Below are 21896 nucleotides of genomic sequence, written 5' to 3' on the forward strand. Positions count from 1 at the left end.
ACAGGGGATTTTTTCTAGGATTAAATGTCAGGAATTGTGAAAAACAGAGTTTAAATGTATTTGGCTACTGTATATGTGAGATTATAAATAAGGCGGGGGATAGCCTATATCTTATTTACAGGGAAAGCCTATCAGGCTAGAGTAATACAGTTCATTGTGGGTCTCTTACACTGGTATAGCATTTCATTACTAGGCCTATTGTAGCATATTATGCGTCTCAACAGCTGTCATCTATATTTTAAACTATAGTACGGCAGGCCTAACACTAATATGTGAGAACACATTTTTTGTTAAACAAATGTTCTATTTTGGCTTTATAATAAGGTTGGTAGCAACATGGAAAATCGTTGTGGAAATCTGTTGCAGCTCAAGTCGACTACAAAATACACAATGCAATGCTCTCTATATGGGCTGGCTGGATAGCTATTGTAGCTAGCTAGCAAGCAAGCAAACGTAGCTACACATAATAATACCAAAGTCAATATCAGCATGTGAAGTAGCTAGTTAGCTGTAAAATCGCATAAACAAACTGCACTATCAATTTAGGTCTCTACAATCTTACCATGTTCAACCTGCAGATCATTCACAACGGCAGATATACTTTTGAGGAGATGGGAAACGTTGCCCATGCCACGTTAATGGACCACGCGGTGCATTCTGGGGGATTCTGGGACAAGGAGCGCTCTCCTTCAAGGAATGAATGGGAGTCTATTGGGCGCTAGCTCAAAAAACCAACATTAGCACGAATTTCGTCAACAAGAAGTACAACATTACAAATATTTTCCAAGATATGAGATTATTAACTTGCTATCTGTAATATCATATAGCTTTGGAATCGTGACATTACGTACTTTTGAGGAAAATAGGCACGTTTCTCGACATATACACCGATATTGAGAAGGGATTGCGTGACGATTAGCTTAGCAACCGCATTACGTAACATGACAACGTGAATGCGATTGGTCGACAGTCTGCTGGGTGGGGCGTTAAGCGTTCCTTCAGTCATTGGATTCCTATCTCCTTTCGATAATATCTCTGGCTACGGCACCATACAATGCATCCTGAACTAAAGAGGCAGACAAACAGGAAAAATGTGCTAGACCCTCCATTAAATTACACATTTCTCGAGGTAGGAATATCGCAAAAATATGATAAATAGCTCATTCGAGAGAAGACATCCTCCCGAGTTATGACATCGGCTAGTATTGAAATCTGACATGTATGATAGACGTTTTCGCGATCTAAAAGTCGTATTCCTATTAACTTCCAGGGTAGTGAGAGCGACTTTATCAAGGTGCTACGTAATACCGGCCGGATTTCTACCTGCTTGAACGCCAACAACTCAGATACACACGAAAACATAAAATTACCCAGGGAATCGATAGATCACTCAGAGATGCACAAAAAACCAATATAACATTGAAAATGAGATGAACCTTTCCTTTAAGAAAGTGAAAGCGAAATACCGCTAGTAAACAGTTTTCTTGTTGGGTCGGTTATGGCCAGCAACGAATCCGTTTCCTCAAACCATTCTTAGGAGAACGGGATATGTGCGTAAAGAGAGAGTAGAAACGTGACGTCACGAAATTGCTTTCTACCCCCCAAACTCGTTGGGTGAAGACGTTTCAGATTTTAATCGAATATAGAATTGAGGTCTCTCGTTTAATTTGACGAGCGTGTGTTGTGTTTCATAAAGAATATCCTTATAGAATGCAATTGAAGAACGTTGCATAGTATTGTAATGACCTGACTAGATCATAAAAGAACAACTGTCCAGACAGAGGCTTGAGTTTACGAATGGACGGTTTATTAAACCAACTTTACACAGGCTACTGTTTGGCCGTAGCCCACGCCAAATAAAAATGTAAGATAACCCACAAGCCAATCGTGACCTTCTCTTGTGAAGCCCAGACGTAAAAAAAAAAGAGAGAACAAAGGCTAACCCTGGTCTTAACTTCCAATGCTCCATCCCCCTGCCCAACCCCCCTCCACGCCACTCCGCCAACCGCCAGGATGCCCGGCATCAGAACATTCCAGGCATTCCCGTGATTGGAAGATAGCAGGTTGATTGACATGTCGGACCCCGCGAACACTGGGTACTGGTAGGTACAACACAACCATCTACTAGCCTAACACATAACACACCGCTGTCTGTGCGGGTCGCTACACAGCCCCCCCACCACAAAGTCCCTCGTCCCCGAGGGAACAAACAAAGTCTCTGAAGCGACCCGGAGGTCTCCTTTGCCTGCGTGGCTGTGATGGCCGCAGTGCGCCCCTCTGGGAACCAGGGGATGAAGGCAAGGACATGGGGGACAAGGAAGCGGGAACGGGTAATACAGTCCGTGGCTCTGGGGAACCACGCGGTGACACAGGGGGAGTGGGCTGTCTGGAGCCTTGTCTGCGGCACCTGGGGGTGGGTGCCTGGAGAATGTCATTGCCAGAGAGGGGAGTTGTGGGGGTTCCTGGGGTTTGGGGAGAAGAGGCCCCTCTATATGGGGCTAACCTGTCCCGGTGCAGTGTCACCTTTCTCCCCCTGGGAGGAAGCTGCACCCGGTAAACAACCTCCCCTACCCTCTCCAGGACACTGCAGGGTCCCACCCAGTGACTGTCCAACTTGGGGCATCTGCCTTTTTTCCTTAGCGGGCTGTAGACCCAGACCAGCTCCCCAGCCACAAAGTGCCTTCCCCGGGTGTGCACGTCATAGTTCCTCTTCTGCCTCACACCTGCATTCAGCAGCTGCTCTCTGGCAAAGGTGTGGGCTGTCTCCAGGCGGTCCTGGAGTCTCCGGGCATACTCCGGCCCCGGGGAAACATGAGGGCTATCCAGGGGCCGACCAAACGCCATCTCCGCAGGGGTACGGATCTCTCTCCCCAGCATGAGGAGGGCAGGCGTGCAGGAGGTGGAGTCTTGGACAGCGGAGCGGCATGCCATGAGGACCATAGGCAGGTGCTTGTCCCAGTCACGCTGGTGTTTGGAAGAGACGATGGCCAGCTGCTGTCCAAGCGTTTTGTTGAAGCGCTCCACAAGGCCATCACTTTGAGGATGGAGAGGAGTAGTGCGGGTCTTGTGCATACCCAGCCTCTCACACATGGTGGCGAACACACGGGACTCAAAGTTTCTGCCTTGGTCGCTGTGGATGGACTCTGCAGCTCCAAACCTGCTGAACATCCCCGCTGTCAGGGCGTCGACGATGGTCTCTGCCTCCTGGTCAGGCAGAGCATAGGCCTCGGGCCATTTTGTGAAATAGTCCATGGCCGTGAGCACCCAGCGGTTTCCACTGTCTGTGGTGGGGAACGGCCCAACTACATCCACTCCCACCCTCTCCATGGGAGCCCCCACTGGGAACTGTTGGAGCTGAGCATGAGAGCGGCCTGGGGGGCCCTTTCTCGCTGTGCAGTTGTCACAGCGGCGGCAAAAGTCTTCCACATCCCTCTTGTGCTGCCCCCAGTAAAAGCCCTGACGGAGGCGGCGCAGTGTTTTTGTGACCCCAAAGTGTCCAGTCCCCACCCCCCCATGAGTACTCTGGAGCACAGCCTCCCGCAATGCTTTTGGGACCACCACCTGCCACCTCTCCTCCCCCGTAGCTGACTCCTTCCATGCCCGCTGTAACACGCCATCAGCCAGCCGCAGTCGCTCAAACTTTGACCACAACCCTTTGGTCGCGAGTGAGAGCGCTGTCACCTCTTCCCATGGTGGCCTCACCTGCGCCTCTACCCACTGCAGCACTGGCTGTAGGTCTGTGTCCCGTCCCTGCTGCTGCCCCCATTCAGCCACGTCGACAGTCTGCAGCTCACAGCAGACAGGCCCGCTCGCCCGACACACTGTGGCACAGACCCCCTCCTCTGCACACAGCTCTCTCTCCCGTCCCTCTCTCCGTTCACAGTGGCGGCAACCGTCTGCAGTACAGGGCCGACGGGACATGGCGTCGGCGTTGGAGTGGCGTGCCCCTGCCCTGTGCACCACCGTGAAGTCATACGGCTGAAGCTCCTCCAACCAGCGTGCCACCTGCCCCTCTGGCTCTCTGAAAGACATGAGCCACTGGAGAGCAGAGTGGTCAGTTCTTACAGTAAAGGGCAGACCACCCAGGTAGTACTTGAAGTGTTTGACGGAAGCCACAACAGCCAAGAGCTCCCGCCGGGTGACACAGTAGCGGCGCTCATGTTTGTCAAATGTTTTGCTGAAGTACGCCACCACTCTCTCCCCCTCTGGCCCCACCTGGGCCAGCACCCCACCCATGCCCACATTGCTCGCGTCTGTGTCCAGGATAAAGGGCAATGTGAGGTCAGGGGGGGCGAGCACGGGGGCCTCGATCAGTGCACGTTTGAGGGTGTTGAACGCCTCCTCACACTCCACTGTCCAAGTGAAAGCCTTGTCCTTCGGCAGCAGGCGGTTCAGTGGAGCAGCAACGCTTGAGAAGCCCCGTACAAACCTCCTGTAGTACGAGGCCAGGCCCAGGAAGCTCTTCAGCTGACGCTGGTCGGTGGGGGTGGGCCAGTCTCTGACAGCCGCTACCTTGTCCTCCATGGTGCTGATCCCCTCCTTCCCCACTCGGTGGCCCAAGAAGGACACCTCTCTCCTCATGAAGTGGCACTTCTCGGGGTGGAGCTTCAGACCTGCGGCAGCCACCCTCTCCAGCACACACCGTAGCGCCCCCAGGGCTGACTGGAAGGAGCTGCCATGGACCAGGATGTCATCGAGGTATACCAGACACTGCTGTCGGGGGATGCCATCCAGCACCCTGTCCATCAAACGCTCAAAAGTAGCTGGAGCGTTGCACAGGCCAAAGCACAGGACCTTGAACTGCCAGTGTCCTCTGTTAGTGGAGAACGCAGTTTTGGCTCTGGCCTCTGGGGAGAGGGGCACCTGCCAGTAGCCACTGCGGAGGTCTAGTGAGGAGAACCAGGAGGACCCCCTAACCAGGTCCAGCGACTCATCGATACGTGGTATGGGGTATGAGTCCTTTCTGGTTACCTCATTCAGCCGCCTGTAGTCCGCACAGAACCTCAGCTTGCCCCCCTTCTTCGGAACCATGACGACTGGCGCCGCCCAGGGGCTGTCTGAGGGCTCAATGAAGTCTGCCCGCTGCATCTCCAACACAGCCTTGTCTGCCGCCTCCTGGCGTGCCAGCGGGATACGGCGGGGACGCATCTTGATAGGTCGAGCATCACCTGTGTCGATCTCATGCTGCACCAGATGAGTCTGACCCACCTCTTCCTCACTCAGCGCAAAGCTGTCTCTGAATTCAAACAGCAACTGCCACAACCGTTCCTGCTGCTCGGGGTCAAGACCAACACAGTTCCTCCCCCATATCTCCCTCACTGCAGACAGTGTCCCCTCCCCTCCCATCTGGGGTAGCTGGGCTGGGGGGGCGCGGCCCGGGCTCACAGAGGGCTGTGTCGTGGAGGTAGCTGGGGGAATGTAACGCAACGCCGTAGGTGACAGGGGGGCTGGGGAAAAGTCACACACAGATGTGGGGGAGGGGGGGCAGCCATGAGTCTCTGCTGCTTTAACTGTTGGAGTAAAGGGTTTGTTGGGTTGAGTGAATGTGACATTAGGGGCCATGGTGACCTCCGGCCCTCCCTGGAAGCTCAGTGTGCCCCTATTTAGGTCTAACTGGCAGCCTGTGCTCCTAAGAAAGTCCAACCCCAGGATACAAGGGTCCTGCACCGCCGCCACCCACACAGGATGACGCACAGTCCTGCCCCCTACTGTCAGAGTCATTATTCCCTTCCCTTTCATGGGTGCCAGCTCACCTGTGACTGTGCGGAGCTGCACAGTTGTAGGCTCACACTGAGTCCAACCTGGCACAATATCTGGCCTCACCAGGGTTACTGTGGACCCAGTGTCCACCAGGGCGGAGCAGGGCACCCCCTCCACAGTGACAGGGACATGACAAAAGTCCCCAACACAGGTCCGGCCCACCACAACAACAGGCTCCATCCGCTTGTCCACGTCTGCTTCTGGGGGAAGTGGAGCCTTGCTTCCCCGTCTGTGCCGGTGGGCTCCTCCTGAAGAAGATGGTGGTTGGGATAGAAAGCCAGGGGTCCGCACTACCCGGTCTATGCGGACCCCGAGCCGTTTCCCTGAGCTCTGGAGGACATGGGGCAATCTCTGCGCAGATGGCCTGGCTGGCCACAACCCCAGCAGACCCTGGGACCAGGGCATGTGTTTCGTGCCGCCTGTAGCGTCACAGCACGAATGAGTTCTGTCATTTCAGCCACCCATGCAGGCTTTTCCGGCTCCGGGCTGTTCTGCCCCCCAGCTCGCACAGAGGGTCTGTCTCCCTGCACCCCCACCAAAGCCCCAGCTGAAGCCCCAGCCCACACCAGCTCCCTCTCTAAAGCCATCTCCAAGGCTACCTGCAATGACTCAGGATGAGCCAGCTGGGTCTGTATGCGCAGCTCCGTAGGAGAGAGCGCCTGTATGAACTGGTCCCGTGCTAGCTCGCTCTGCACGGAGGGGGGCATGTGAGCATATGCCCGCCGAGAGAGGCTCTCAATGTCATTAGCTAGCACCCGTAGAGGCTCTCCAGGCTGCCTGCGTCTATTACTCAGTTCGGAGCGCAGTAGCCCGGGCTGTACACACTGTCCATAGCGCCTCCTCAGTGCTCCCACTAAAGCACCATAATCACGTCTGTCCTCGGGGCTAATCAATATCAAACAGGCCAGAGCTTCATCCGTGAGGCATAAAGCCAACTGCAGTGCCCTTTCTTCATCCGACCACCCCCTACAATGAGCTAACAGTTCAAACTGAGCATGAAATGCTTCCCAATCCGCCTTACCGGAATACTTCGGGGTCTTAATAGATACGGGCGCAGCCGGGAACTGGGCGCCGCCATGTTTGTTTACATTCTGAGCCCCCGATTCCTCGTCCCGCCGCGTCGACGTCACCCCTTCGGTCCGCCCACCAGAATCCGCGCGAAACACAGTGGACGAAGCACTCATGCCCGCTTCAGCCGCCATCACTCTAACATCCTCCCTCAAGCGGCCTCTGGGCTCCGATGCCCTGGCGATCTCCTCAGCCAGAACCCCCGACGTCCATGCACACGCACCTCCTTGGCCATAATCGTCCCCTACCTCCACCTTCACTTTCGGATTCCCTCGAAGCATCTTCAACCCCCGTTCTCACCTCCGGTAGCTAGCCACAGAAGTCAGCTAGCTAGCTGGCTAACTTTTATCAACGTTTTTTTTTTTTTTTACTTCTGACACCAATGTAATGACCTGACTAGATCATAAAAGAACAACTGTCCAGACAGAGGCTTGAGTTTACGAATGGACGGTTTATTAAACCAACTTTACACAGGCTACTGTTTGGCCGTAGCCCACGCCAAATAAAAATGTAAGATAACCCACAAGCCAATCGTGACCTTCTCTTGTGAAGCCCAGACGTAAAAAAAAAAGAGAGAACAAAGGCTAACCCTGGTCTTAACTTCCAATGCTCCATCCCCCTGCCCAACCCCCCTCCACGCCACTCCGCCAACCGCCAGGATGCCCGGCATCAGAACATTCCAGGCATTCCCGTGATTGGAAGATAGCAGGTTGATTGACATGTCGGACCCCGCGAACACTGGGTACTGGTAGGTACAACACAACCATCTACTAGCCTAACACATAACACACCGCTGTCTGTGCGGGTCGCTACAGTATCATCATTCCAGGTTAGGAAAAAAGGAGGTAAGAGGTAGATCATTTCTAAGTAACGGATCCACACGGTGTTATTTCCGTTTAATTCATTCATTATATGTTTCAATTACACGATTGGGGCGAATTATAGATTTACAGAATGATCAGTGCATAAGTAGAATGTAGACGAATCATGCTGCGGGAATTGTACAATCGTTTGACTTGTTTATTGAGTCAGTCCAGCTGAAAATAGCCCATCATTGTCGTAGGCTAGGCTCTGTTCTACCGTTACTCATCTGAAGGGCGCTGCTTTCTCCATTGACAGTAGTGCTCATCACGATGCGCCATTCTGCATCCTGCGCATCCTTTAAAATGAATAACAAATCTGAAAAACGTATCATATTGCGTAGATTCGTGGTCTCATAACATCGTTTGTTATCAGTCTGGTGGTATAGGCCTATTTGGTGCAAAAAAATATATGCTGGGAAAATGCCCTTCATCCATACACCCTCAACCTATGAGTGTTGAACATGGCACATTTTGGATGGGCTATGATGACACAAATATTATTTCACTCGTCAAAATATGATTGTGATACCTGCAAAATATTAGAAATATCCTTCATCACACTGTCAAGCTTTATTATAATAAATGAAAGATTATCTTGTGCAGGCTACAATGAATCTCTCCCTGACAACAAGGACCTTATTCAGGAGGCTATCAGAATGTAGGGTTTGTAGGCCACACTGTAGCCACAGAATATTATGCATAATCGAAGTAACACTGTTACCTCCCCATGCATTGGGCGCTCAAGGTTTTTCATATTTCATATCGATAGCCTACATACCGGTTTGTTGCTTGAATTAATATGAAGGAAATTATGGTGTTTATGATGCTAAAATGACACATTTCTTTGCTGAAATATTGATACAATGTAATATTCTTTTCAGGCTCATTTCCAAGGCGTTGAGTTTTAGTCTGAATAATATTTATTTCCAACTGGAGGAAAATATCAAATTGTGATGGCAGGTAAGAACAGTCTACATACAAGGATGGTATAGTAGTAGAATATTTTGTAGAGTGTGACTTCTGTATTGAATATTGAATCATGCTACTCTTTGTAAGATATATAAGTTATTAGTAGTAAGTAGTTAATAAGCATGTTATTATCATGTATTATTATTATTATAGTACACAATGCTTAACCTGACTGCTTTAAGATAAATTGTGTGTTGATCATGTTGAATGCTTAGCTTATACTTTAACTATTACATTTACATTTGAGTCATTTAGCTCTTATCCAGAGTGACTTACAGTTAGTGAGTGCATACATTATTATTATTTTATTTTTTTCATACTGGCCCCCTGTGGGAACTATAATATTTTATCTTGGATTTAGTTGTAATTCAAGATTTGACTTCTAAGTAAGTTAAATGCTGAGCATCAATGTTATAAAGCCTCTTCATTTCATTCCCACAGAAAACAATTTCCCTCCCCTGCCTGGCTTCATCCGTCTGAAGCCGTGTTTCTATCAGGACTTCAACGAGATCCCAGATGTACACCGCTCCATGTGCAAGAAGCTCTACTACCTATGGATCTGTGAGTGTTTTGGGAGCATCCCAAATGGCACCCTATTCCCTATTTAGTGCACTACTTTTGACCAGGGCCCATAGGATTTTGGTCAAAAGTAGTGCACTACATAGGGAATAGGGTGCCATTTGGAAGACACCTGTGGTTAGAGACTGAGTCATCTGTGTCGGTTTCCCAGACGCAGATTAAGCAAGCCTTTATACACCATTTTCCATTGAGAATGCTTTTTTAGTCCAGAACTTTGCTTCATCTGGGTCTAGTCATCAAGTATTAGAGCTAATATTCTACGAGAGTTGGCGGTACTCAAGCAGTAGAAGATTAGAGATGCTGGTGCCGTACCGGGCAGCACCGGCCCATTTAACAAAGTCCTTTACTACTGTTTGGCCCTCTCTTTTCAGATTACTTTTTAACGTCTCACAAAACAATATGGGAAACAAACACAGGTATAGCAGGACGGTTGGTGTAGCTGGTTGGCAGCTCTTTAATAAGACTTTCAGGCATCCAGCCAAGAATTGTTACTTGACATGTTTTTTTCATCACAATCAACATTCCGCTAGTAAATTAGCCTCCCATCTCTATACCGTTGGCTTGACAACAAGAGATGAAAGTGCAGCTAATAGTTCAACGGTAAACTTTATACATGGATGATTGCATAACTTTCATTCTCATTTGCATTTTATTTAGCATTATCACTCAGGTTGGGGATTGTAAAAGTAAGTCCTGTGAAATATATGTTATAAATAATCCCAATAGGTAATCATTAGATTGTGCCTCTTAGCCTAGTAGTCACTGTAATGTGTGTTGAATAGATACCAATACAGAACATACACATGCCATAGCAATCAGACGTACCCTATACTCTTTATAGTGTAGTATTTTGTATTTGGGACGCGGACCATAACTTGGTCGTAGAGATCTCTTCCCTATACCTCAGATGCTAAATCATAAAGCTACCTTTTACTGCCTCTGTAGACTCTCATACAAATCTGAAGCAACCAATTAAACTTTACTTTGCTAGATGAATCATCCAATAACAGACTGTGCTGTTGTACTGTAATTAGATAAGGTCCCCGTCCCAGACAATGTAATTGTACTGACATGAAATGGGGGAAAAAGTAACACAATGATCCTGTTTGTTAGGCACCAAACTGATGAAAACAGACTGAAACGACCTTTTTAAATGTTTTATTTTATTTAACTAGGCAAGTCAGTTAAGAACAAATTCTTATTTACAATGACGGTCTACCCCAGCCAAACCCGGACAGCGCTGGGCCAATTGTGCGCCGCCCTATGGCACTCCCAATCACGGCCGGTTGTGATACAGCCTGGAATCAAACCAGGGGGTCTGTAGTGACGCCTCAAGCACTGAGATGCAATGCCTTAGACCGCTGTGCCACTCGTGACTTGTCCAATAAGACACACTCATTTTCCATTTCCGTTGCATGCCCTAATGAACAACAGGCGTCATTGTAAATATACATTTGTTTTTAATTGACCTGCCTGGTTAAATAAATTACATTTAAAAAACGCGACCAATGCTACTGCATTCCAAATAATGCAAGGTCCACCATTAATATAGTTATTTGACCTTTTTTTCCATCTGCGATCATTACAGTGAACAGTGCCACCTTGGCGGTCAATCTGATTGGCTGCCTGGCGTGGATGTGCGGCGGGGGCGGAGCAACTAACTTTGGCATGGCCATTCTGTGGCTCATCCTGTTCACCCCCTGCTCCTACGTGTGCTGGTTCAGACCCATCTACAAGGCCTTCAAGTAAGTACACCCTTCTTCTGCCACCTGGGGTGCGTTCAGTACGGTTTAACGTTTGCCAACGTTTTGGTCGTTCAGCACAGTACCGTTTCTGTTGAATTAAACGTTGAACACCGTTTGTTACATTAGATTTATATGCATGAGGCAGAGAGACAGTAAACACTTTCTTCAAGCTATTTCCCCCCAGATATACAGTAGTACAGGAGGTTGGTGGTACCTTAAATGGGGAGGATGGGCTCGTGGTAATGACTGGAGCGGAATCAGTGGAATGGTATCAAATACATCAAACACGTGGTTTCCAGGTGGTTGATGCCATTCCATTTGCTCCGTTCCGGCCATTATTATGAGCCGCTCTCCCCTCAGCAGCCTCCACGAAGTAGGTTCAATCCTGGATTTCTGACTAGATTTACTTCTCTCTCCCCCCCCCTGTAGGACTGACAGCTCGTTCAACTTCATGGCGTTCTTCTTCGTGTTCATGGCCCAGGTGGTGATCAGCATCATCCAGTGTATAGGGATCCCAGGCTGGGGGGTCTGGTAAGGATGGAGCCTGGGTCTCCCCTCTCTGAGTCTGGATCCGCTCAAAGTGTCTTCCTTCTAGGGAAGGGTTCTTCCATAGTTGCCTTGCCACTTCTCCTTGCTCTTTGGGGTTCTAGGCCGGGTTACTGTAAAACACTTTGTGACAACTGTTGATGTAAAAAAAGGGCTATACAATTTGATTGGTTGATTGACCGGATTTTTCGGCCATAGCCTTACAGTTGACGGCGTTGTTATCATTATGAAACCCCGCCTTAGGACAGGCGTCGACTTCCTGTCAACTTGTTTTGGTTTTCTTCTTCTTCCTTCCTCCAGCGGCTGGCTGGCGACCATCACCTTCTTTAGCACCAATATAGGCTCTGCTGTAGTCATGCTGATCCCCACCATCATGTTCACTGCCATGGCTGTCCTCTCCTTCATCGGGCTCACCAAGGTACCATAGTACTATATACATTGACAATTTGTGTGTGTTTGTGTGTGTGTGTGTGTGTGTGTGTGTGTTTGGCACTGTCTAGTACTAGGGCTGTTACGGTGACCGTGTTACAGCCACACCGGCAGTCACGAGTCATGAAAGGCAGTCAAATTGCACGTTACCGTTTAGTCACGGTTATTAGGCTTCTCCGAGGTCTGATGCTGCTGCTGGTCATTAGTAGCCTACCGAACTTGCTAACTGCCTGGTACTCAGCACTCTATTGTCCCTCTAATCACTCTGACATCAATGCTAATGTAATCGGAAATCTAATCAAACACTTCATGAGAGTCCATGAGCTCATGTTGCGCAACATTTCAACAGGCTATGCAATTGCGTGAGAAAACAGAGTGATGGCCTCTACTAAAAATAGGAGGATCAGCTTTCTATAGGCTAGGCCTACTATATTTATTTCTCAACCTTCCTAATATTAAGCACATTGCTTCTCTTTAAAACAGGAGTATAGCCTACCTGGTTGGCATGAAAATAAACCACGGGGAAAAGCGTCCTCCAGTCGCTATTTAAGTGCATAGATGACATTTATTTTTTCCCACTGCCCCTGTTTCAAGACAGGTGCATGATAATGGTCCATTCTAAATCAAAACAAATTTCAGACATACAGTACCAGTCAAAAGTTTGGACACACCTACTCATTCAAGGGTTTTTCTTTATTTTTTACAATTTTCTACATTGTAGAATAATAGTGAAGACATCAAAACTATGAAATAACACATATCGAATCATGTAGTTACCAAAAAAGTATTAAACCAATCAAAATATATTTTAGATTTTAGATTCTTCAGAGTAGCCACCCTTTGCCTTTATGACAGCTTTGCCCACTCTTGGCATCAAAAACCATCAAGCGCTATGATGAAACTGGCTCTCATGAGGACCGCCACAGGAAAGGAAGACCCAGAGTTACCTCTGCTGCAGAGGGTGAGTTCATTAGAGTTACCAGCCTCAGAAGAAACCACTACTAAAGGACACCAATAAGAAGAAGAGACTTGCTTGGGCCAAGAAACACGAGCAATCATTAGACCAGTGGAAATCTGTCCTTTGGTCTGATGAGTCCAAATTTGAGGTTTTTGGTTCCAACCGCCGTGTCTTTGTGAGACGCAGTGTGGGTGAACGGATGATCTCTGCATGTGTGGTTCCCACCATGAAGCATGGAGGAGGAGGTGTGATGGTGTGGGAGTGCTTTGCTGGTGACACTGTCTGTGATTTATTTAGAATTCAAGGCATACTTAACCAGCATGGCTACCACAGCATTCTGCAGTGATACGCCATCCCATCTGGTTTGCGCTTAGTGGGACTATCATTTGTTTTTCAACAGGACAATGACCCAACACACCTCCAGGCTGTGTAAGGGCTATTTGACCAAGAAGGAGAGTGATGGAGTGCTGCATCAGATGACCTGGCCTCCACAATCACCCGACCTCAACCCAATTGAGATGGTTTGGGATGAGTTGGACCGCAGAGTGAAGGAAAAGCAGCCAACAAGGCAAAGGGTGGCTACTTTGAAGAATCTAAAATCTAAAATATATTTTGATTTGTTTAACACTTTTTGGGTTACTACATTATTCAATATGTGTTATTACATAGTTTGGATGTCTTCAGTATTATTCTACAATGTAAAAAATAGTAAAAACAAAGAATAATAATAATAATAATAATAATAATATGCCATTTAGCAGACGCTTTTATCCAAAGCGACTTACAGTCATGCGTGCATACATTTTTTGTGTATGGGTGGTCCTGGGGATCGAACCCACTACCTTGGCGTTACAAGCGCCGTGCTCTACCAGCTGAGCTACAGAGGACCACCCATACCCTTGAATGAGTAGGTGTGTCCAAACTTTTGACTGGTACTGTATATTATTTAGTATATGTAAAGACAAGATTAAATCAATAATAGTCTGATGGGTGACAATATTAGCCTGTCACTTGTGAATGATGCCCAGCATAAGAAACTGCCTTTTTTTGCGACTTTTTCAAATCGTAGTCGCACACCTCATGTAGCCTAGCCCATAGGCCTATATGTTTTGATAAGGTTTGTATCACAACTAAAGTGGACAAATAACTGCTTAAAATTAAGCACATTCATCCGCTTTACAAGGGGTTTAGAGCCTAACTGGCATACATAAGCAGCGCGTGAGTTTCAAGTTTGGGGAGATCATTTTCACCATAAAAATGCACCTTTATAATAAAAGCATTACATGCATAATTGCATTTGCGGTCACTTTTGATAATGGTGTTTTCCCGCTAATGGAACATTTGCGCTTATAGCCTACTGCCATGTGCGCATTGCTGCGCTTATAATGTGAAGAAATTGCTGAATAGTTTATCAACATTTTAAGCTAAACGTTCTCATCTGTTGCGTCAGGCTCATTGCTTAAAACAGGTTTTTTGATGCTAGTGGTTGTATTAATTTGGGATCTATCGCATCCCACAACTGTCCCAGACTATGATTGGAATATTTATTTCTCGCACAGAATAGAATAGGTCGACTTTTGTACTATGGGGGATAGTAGATTGACATAGGCTAGTGCTTTTGCTGTTCGTTAGGCCGACTCATCTTGTTGGCTGACGAAAAGTAAATGTGGACAGTTCTTCCAATATCTTCAATATGCACCTCGGAATTGGATAAGGACGCGCGCAGTTGCGCCCCCGATGTGTCTGTCTTCACTTGTAGCCTGTGAGAAAGACCCGATCACGTGATGGAGCGCGCAGCACTCAGGGAGAAGTGCACAACCACCACTGGCCGCAAAAGGCATGGATACGGCCACACAAAGGGGATGCCGCCGTGAAATTCTAGGCATTATCAAGTGCTTGTCAAATTGTGAATGAGAGACTGATGAAGTGTTTGCAGCCTGCGCAAAAAACTAAGCAGAGCTCATGCCTTTCAAGCAACTTTTTTCAAATCAACATTTGAGTCTCATCATGCAGCCTTACAATGTATTAAAAATCAAACCATATAGGCCAACGTTTGTAGAACAACTAAAGTTACATTAATAACTCTAAATTAAGCATATAGGAGTACCTATTTCTTTGTTAACCGCTCAACACAAATTGGAGAAAATATCCTTTCTATTTTATTCAGCTTTGTTCAGTTGTATTCTTCATACTATAAAATAATGCCACGGAATTCTAAGCCAATCTTGTCTGCTAAATGAACTAGTGTAGCCCACAGCCATATGGCATAGCCAGATCAGGGCCTAACATAAGGACAACTCAGAGTATGCTATTCTGTTCTTCTGAAATAGACTACATTTTCTTCATATCATGTTTCTTTAGACCTGTCTAAAATAAAAAATGGATTTATTGTGAAGGTGTAGGCTATATTACATGGATTTATTATACTTTTTTTAAATGTAGATGTTCCAAAGGTCTGCATCAGTGGCTTGTAGGCTATGCTTGGAAGCCAGGAGATGCTAAATGTGTTTATGTTAATTAACGGTCAATTACTGTGAGACCGACAGCTTTAAGCGTCAGTTGTCAGAGCAGCTTACCGATCACTGCACCTGTACACAGCCATTCTGAAATTAGCCCACCCAACTACCTCATCCCCATATTGTTATTTATTTTGCTAATTTGCACCCCAGTATCTCTATTTGCACATCATCTTTTGCACATCTATCATTCCAGAATACGAAATTGTAACTATTTTGCACTATGGCCTATTTATTGCCTTACCTCCATAACTTTCTACATTCGCACACACTGTATATATATTTTCTGTTGTATTTTTGACTTTATGTTTTGTTTACCCGGTATGTAACTCTGTGTTGTTTTTTTTATCGCACTGCTTTGCTTTATCATGGCCAGGTCGCAGTTGTAAATGAGAACTTGTTCTCAACTGGCTTACCTGGTTAAATAAAGGTTAAATAAAAAAATAAAATAAAATTAAAACAGTCACCGGCTGACTAAATTTCGTGACTGCCACAGACCTACCTAGCACTTTACGCTAAAGCTCTGACTTGCACATTTCACACTCTGACTAGAGTGTAATGGACTCTAGAAATATGTGCAATGTGGTTTCTGTGGATATGATTCAGCTGCGACAACAGTTTCTCATAACTACTACAGTACTTCTAGTACTGCTCTTCTCTGTCGAGGCCAATAGCAAACTGTCAAGTCAAACCCACAAATGTAACATCTTATCTTTCTGACCACATTTTCTTGGTTTACGTGGGAGTCGGCAGGAAATATAGCACATTTTTTTTTAACATCTGTTCATCTTTGGCAAGCATCCTTTAGTGTCTTTGACCTGAAGAGGACAACAACTTTGATGGGCTGCTATAGTCACAGGAGATCAGGGCCCACATTCATATAAAGTGTCTTAGAGTAGGAGGCCTGATCTAGGATCAGTTTTGCTTTTTAGGTCAGAATGAATAAAGATTACATGGAGAAGGGGGAAGACCTGATCCCAGATCAGCACTGAAATATCACTCACATCTCAGGTAATAATAATAATAATATGCCATTTAGCAGACGCTTTTATCCAAAGCGACTTACAGTCATGCCTGCATACATTTTTGTGTATGGGTGGTCCCGGGGATCGAACCCACTACCCTGGCGTTACAAGCGCTGTGCTCTACCAGCTGAGCTACAGAGGACCTCAGGTGCTACAGACAGGTGAAAATGCTCTCTTCTGCTAACTCAGGCACATTTACACTTCATTGATGTGAACACTGAACTGTTAATTAATATCCCTGTTAAATAGATTCCATTAATATCCCTGACTCGTCCGCAATGTAGTCGATGGACAAATAATATTTATAGTCTGGCCTGTACGGTGTGTTACTTGCGGTAATATAAATGCAGTGCTGTGAAAAAGTATTTGCCCCTTTTCTAATTTTCTCTACTTTTGCATATTTGTGATACTGAATGTTATCAGATCTTCAACCAAAACCTAATATTAGATAAAGGGAACATAAGTGAACAAATAACACGACAATTACATACTTATTTCATGAACAAAGTTATGCAACACCCAATTCCCCTGTGTGAAAAAGTAATTGCCCCCTTTACACTCAATAACTGGTTGTGCCACCTTTAGCTGCAATGACTCCAACCAAATGCTTCCTGTAGGTTTTGATCAGTCTCTCACGTCGCTGTGGAGGAATTTTGGCCCACTCTTCCATGCAGAACTGCTTTAACTCAGTGACGTGTGGGTTTTAAAGCATGAACTGCTCGTTTCAAGTCCTGCCACAACATCTCAATTGGGATTAGGTCTGGACTTTGACTAGGCCATTCCAAAACTTCCAATTTGTTGCTTTTTAGCAATTTTCATGTAGAATTGATTGTGTGTTTTGGATCATTGTCTTGCTGCATGACCCAGCTGCACTTCAGCTTCAGCTCACAGACGGATGGTCTGACATTCTCCTGTAGAATTCTCTGATACAGAGCAGAATTCAGGTCCTGAGGCAGCAAAGCATCCCCAAACCATCACACCACCACCACCATGCTTGACCTTTGGTATGATGTTCTTACTGTGGAATGCAGAGTTTGGTTTACTGGAACCATGTCGTTCAAAAAGTTATACTTTTGAATCATCTGTCCATAGAACATTCTTCCAAGAGTCTTGATGATCATCCAGGTGCTTTTTGGCAAACTTGTGTCAACTTTTTGGACGAGATGGGTCCCATTATAACTGGCGAAAACCAAACACTGCATTCCACAGTAAGAACATCATACCAAAGGTCAAGCATGGTGGTGGTGGTGTGATGGTTTGCAAATATGCAAAAGTAGAGAAAATTAGAAAGGGGGCAAATACTTTTTCACAGCACTGTATCTCTCTAACACCATCTCAATCGCTCCCTGACTCTCTCCAGGAAGCACAACATGTACCGTGGTACCGGAGAAGTATTCTATAAATCTCTCTCTCACACCATCTCTCAATCTGTCTCTCTCTTCAGGTGGAACAACGTAACACCAGGGACAACATGAGCAAAGACAGGACTCTTTCTCATGGTCCTCTGAATGAGCTGCAGTAGCATAACTCACTCTTAACACCGTCTCCCTGACTCTCTCCAGGTGCACAACATGTACCGTGGCACTGGGGGCAGTATGAGTAAAGCCCAGGAGGAGTGGACCACCGGGGCCTGGAAGAACCCTCACGTCCAGCAGGCAGCGCAGCAGGCCGCTGTAGGGGTGGCGCAGGGAGCCATGCAGCAACAACAGCCCCAGTACTCACAGGCACCCACCTACAACTACGACGACCCGGGCATGTAGGGCAGGGTGGAGGTGAGGGTAGGAGACAGGGGGGGAGGTGAGGGTGGGAGACAGGGGGGAGTGTGGGGGGGGGTGGGGGGGTGAGTCTGCTCTCTCGTCAACTCCTTATGGAATTGTCAGTTGGCATGAGAGCAGGAACAGAGTCACCCAGGCTAGGTGAGGGAGACACCCAGGCTAGGTGAGGGAGACACCCAGGCTAGGTGAGGGAGACACCCAGGCTAGGTGAGGGAATCACCCAGGCTAGGTGAGGGAGTCACCCAGGCTAGGTGAGGGAGTCACCCAGGCTAGGTGAGGGAGTCACCCAGGCTAGGTGAGGGAGTCACCCAGGCTAAGTGAGGTAGTCACCCAGGCTAGGTGAGGGAGTCACCCAGGCTAAGTGAGGTAGTCACCCAGGCTAGGTGAGGGAGTCACCCAGGCTAGGTGAGGGACAGACTGGACAGATGAAAAGGGATGATCATCAAATGAGAACCACAATTCACAATAACGGTGCCATTCAGATGATTCTTAGATTAAAAAAAAGAAAAAAAGATATTAATGAAAATGTGTCATACTGTTTTGATTTTGCTTCAAAGGTTTTCCTAAATGTAGGAATAATAATTTGACTGAACTCGGAACACCTATCTCCTTACGTGGACCAACACGCCAACCGGTGCACATAGTTATTACACATAGTAATAACAATAGTACACACAAGATGAATTGATCTGCTTCCGTGTGCCAGGACAGACACTACAACCCCTTGCACTGCCCTTCAATTACATTTACATTTTAGTTATTTAGCAGAAGCTCTTATCCAGAGCTAATGCTCATTAGCTTTGAATGGAAGAATACAACACAGTCTTACTAGAGCCATTGCCATGTTAAAAATAAATAAATATTGGTTTCAGTGAGTGATCTCATTGTAAGGGTGTTTATTTTATGGAAGACGCTTAGCACGAACTAGTACACCTCTTAGGTTTTAGCAGACGCTCTTATCCAGAGCAATTTACAGTAGTGAGCATACATTTTTGTACTGGTCCCCTTGTGGCAATTTGAACCCACAACCCTGGCATTGCAAGGCGCCATTCTCTACCAACTGAGCCACATGGGACCCGGTGTAGTAGGATTGTGATCTTTTGTCGTGTTTTTTGAGAAACAGTTAATATTTTTTTTGCAGCGCTGTATTGTTGTCATGACAACATGCCGAAAAAAAATCGTATTATTAATCATATTTAAAAAGGATTGTCACAATTTTGTCCATGTTGAATTTTTGTTTTGTATTACTTAGATTCTCAGGAAAAAGGCGTGATAGCCTCTACCTTGTTTTACCTTCTTTTTTTTTGACATAAATTGACTTCTATTGTATTTCTATGTTTTTAGATCTTACCTAGTTGCTAGATAGCTACAGGTTAGTCTGTCTACAGTTGAAATACCAGATGTTCTGTTGGCGTCATCTCCCCGTCATTAACATTAGCCATATTAGAGAGGAGTTCAATTATTTCAGGTTATGGGGAGTGCATTTCGAGCGAACATGTTATTCTGTTGACTATAAGTGAAATAATTAACAGATGTTTAATAATAACCCATTTAAGCACAGTGTTAAGGTTTGCATAGGATGGAACATTCCAGATAAGTAAATGACTACTATAATCCAGTTAAGAATTTCGACTAGGTGAACCAAAATAGTTCTGTCTGTAAGGGGCAGAAGGGAATTATGGAACCAATGGAACATTTCCAAAACGTATTCTTAATTCCCCATTGAAGATACTGTATTTGCTGTTTGTAGATGGACAGATGTTAGATGTTATGAACGTTTATTCCCATTGGTCAATCCTCTCACTAATCCTTAAGGGAACCCTGTGAAGCAAATGCTAAATAAAAGACTACATTACCCATGGGGCAAAGCTGGTTGTAATGATGTCATCATTACATTATTTCAACCAGTTTTGCCTGCTGGGTAATTGTGGATTTTAACCTTTACAAGTGAGAACATCAAATGTGGCTGTTAACGTTAGTACATGAGCATAGATGTGATATGGTATATATAGAAAACATAGAATATTGTTAATACAAACATCTCATTTTATGAACTGAAACGGGAAGAAAATAACTGCCTAGCCTTTATTGATGTTTTCATTTAGAGATGGAACTACTGCATAGCTACATTTGACTGCAGTGGAAAAGGTTTTAGTCTCAAGAAGATAACTTTTAAAATGTAAAAGATGGATATTACAAAAAAAATTGTATACAATATTAGACTTGAAACAAATGTGAAGATGTGTACACCCGAATGTCAGTTATTTCAAAAACCTGTGAAATGTCTTCTTGTCTGATTGTGTGATGATGTTCAATATGATTTTCTTTTAAGTATTTTTTTCCTAAACATGTTTTGTTGTCGTTGTACAGACCTGGATTTTCCTGTATATGTTCTATGATGTATGTGAGGTAGAATGCAGCTCTGTTCTTTGTGTCTCCATGGTTACTGTTATTAGCGGTTTCTAAAGGCTTCTAACGTGTTTTTATTCATATTATCGTTGAATAATACTTTTTTTTGTTGCTCAAACTGGAATTTCGACTCCGTGCTCGCTGTATCCACTTAAACATACTGGAGCAATATAAATATGAATTTACAGATCAACTTGTAACTATAAAATGATAAACCTCAGTGGAGCCCATGTTTGCAGTCTCAGTTTATATATAAAGCAGCATGTACCTTTGCCAGTAAAAGCAGAATAGGTAATGTCTGTAAAGTGATATATAGGCTGCTGATGATGATAGATTGTTAATATCGCACCAGCAAAATAACATAGTATACAGTATCTAATCCAGTAGCCTGTAAAATCCCTTTAGCCTGGCCTCTGTTCTGATGTCACTACGTTTCACCGTTGATAGTGAGACAGTGGTGAGCGCAGCATTCAGTCTGGTTTAACCAGGCTATAATCCTTTACGTTTACCGTGTCCATCTGTAGTAGTAACACGCTCTGTTAGGTTGACAGAAGCCTTGGTTCTTTACTGTGTATTATAGTACGTGCAACAGAACAAAACCAACGTTTCTGTGTGTTTTTAAGTCGATAGGTGTGGTTTTGGTGAATTGGTGAGTCGGACCAGACCGTTGTGCCATGTTGTGTACACGAGGCACACAACAGTATGTTTGGTTTATTGATGTTAAATACAGCTGTGTCCAAGCTGACCCATTTACAAATGCTCTGTAGTCTTGTCTGAAATGGCACCCTATTCCCTATGTAGTGCACTACTTTAGACCAAAGTCCAATGCTCTGAGTACGTCCAAAATGGCACCCTATTCCCCCCCTGTAGTGAACTACTTCTGGTGCACTACATAGGGAATATGATGCAATTTGAGACGCTGACCTCGTCTTTAAGTGGTGCACTGTATGGAATAGGGTGTGGTTTCAGGCGCACCCTTGGAGACGGTGAACTGCAGTCCATTTGACGGACAGCAATCTTCCATATTACCATGTTGATGTGTTGATGTTGGGTCATGTATGTTGCTTCACAGCACTTGAAAGCCGTTTCTCATTGATCCCCATCTACCTTCTGTATGTGTTTTAATATGTATCCTGTACTATAATAACATAGGTATAGATACGTAAATGACTTGAGGTGAGGTTAATGTTTAATAACGTTGCCATGGATAAATATAGCACAGGTCTATACAGGCTAGGTGTACATGCTATGATC

The 21896-nt window shown here is 45.7% G+C and overlaps 1 protein-coding gene across 1 annotated transcript; it reads left to right on the forward strand.

Annotated features, from left to right (window-relative positions):
• The first annotated feature begins 1061 nt into the window (after positions 1-1061).
• scamp5a (secretory carrier membrane protein 5a) lies at positions 1062-18224 on the forward strand. Its single transcript, XM_084196852.1, has 7 exons — positions 1062-1129; positions 8573-8651; positions 9102-9221; positions 10828-10984; positions 11414-11515; positions 11831-11948; positions 18021-18224. Exons 2-7 carry the CDS (start codon positions 8645-8647, stop codon positions 18216-18218), a joined length of 702 nt encoding a protein of 233 aa, XP_084052978.1. The 5' UTR covers positions 1062-1129; positions 8573-8644; the 3' UTR covers positions 18219-18224.
• The last annotated feature ends 3672 nt before the right edge of the window (positions 18225-21896 follow it).

The sequence above is a fragment of the Coregonus lavaretus genome, assembly GCF_964263955.1.
Source record: "Coregonus lavaretus genome assembly, contig: HAP1_SCAFFOLD_438, whole genome shotgun sequence".
Classification (NCBI taxonomy): Eukaryota; Metazoa; Chordata; class Actinopteri; order Salmoniformes; family Salmonidae; genus Coregonus; species Coregonus lavaretus.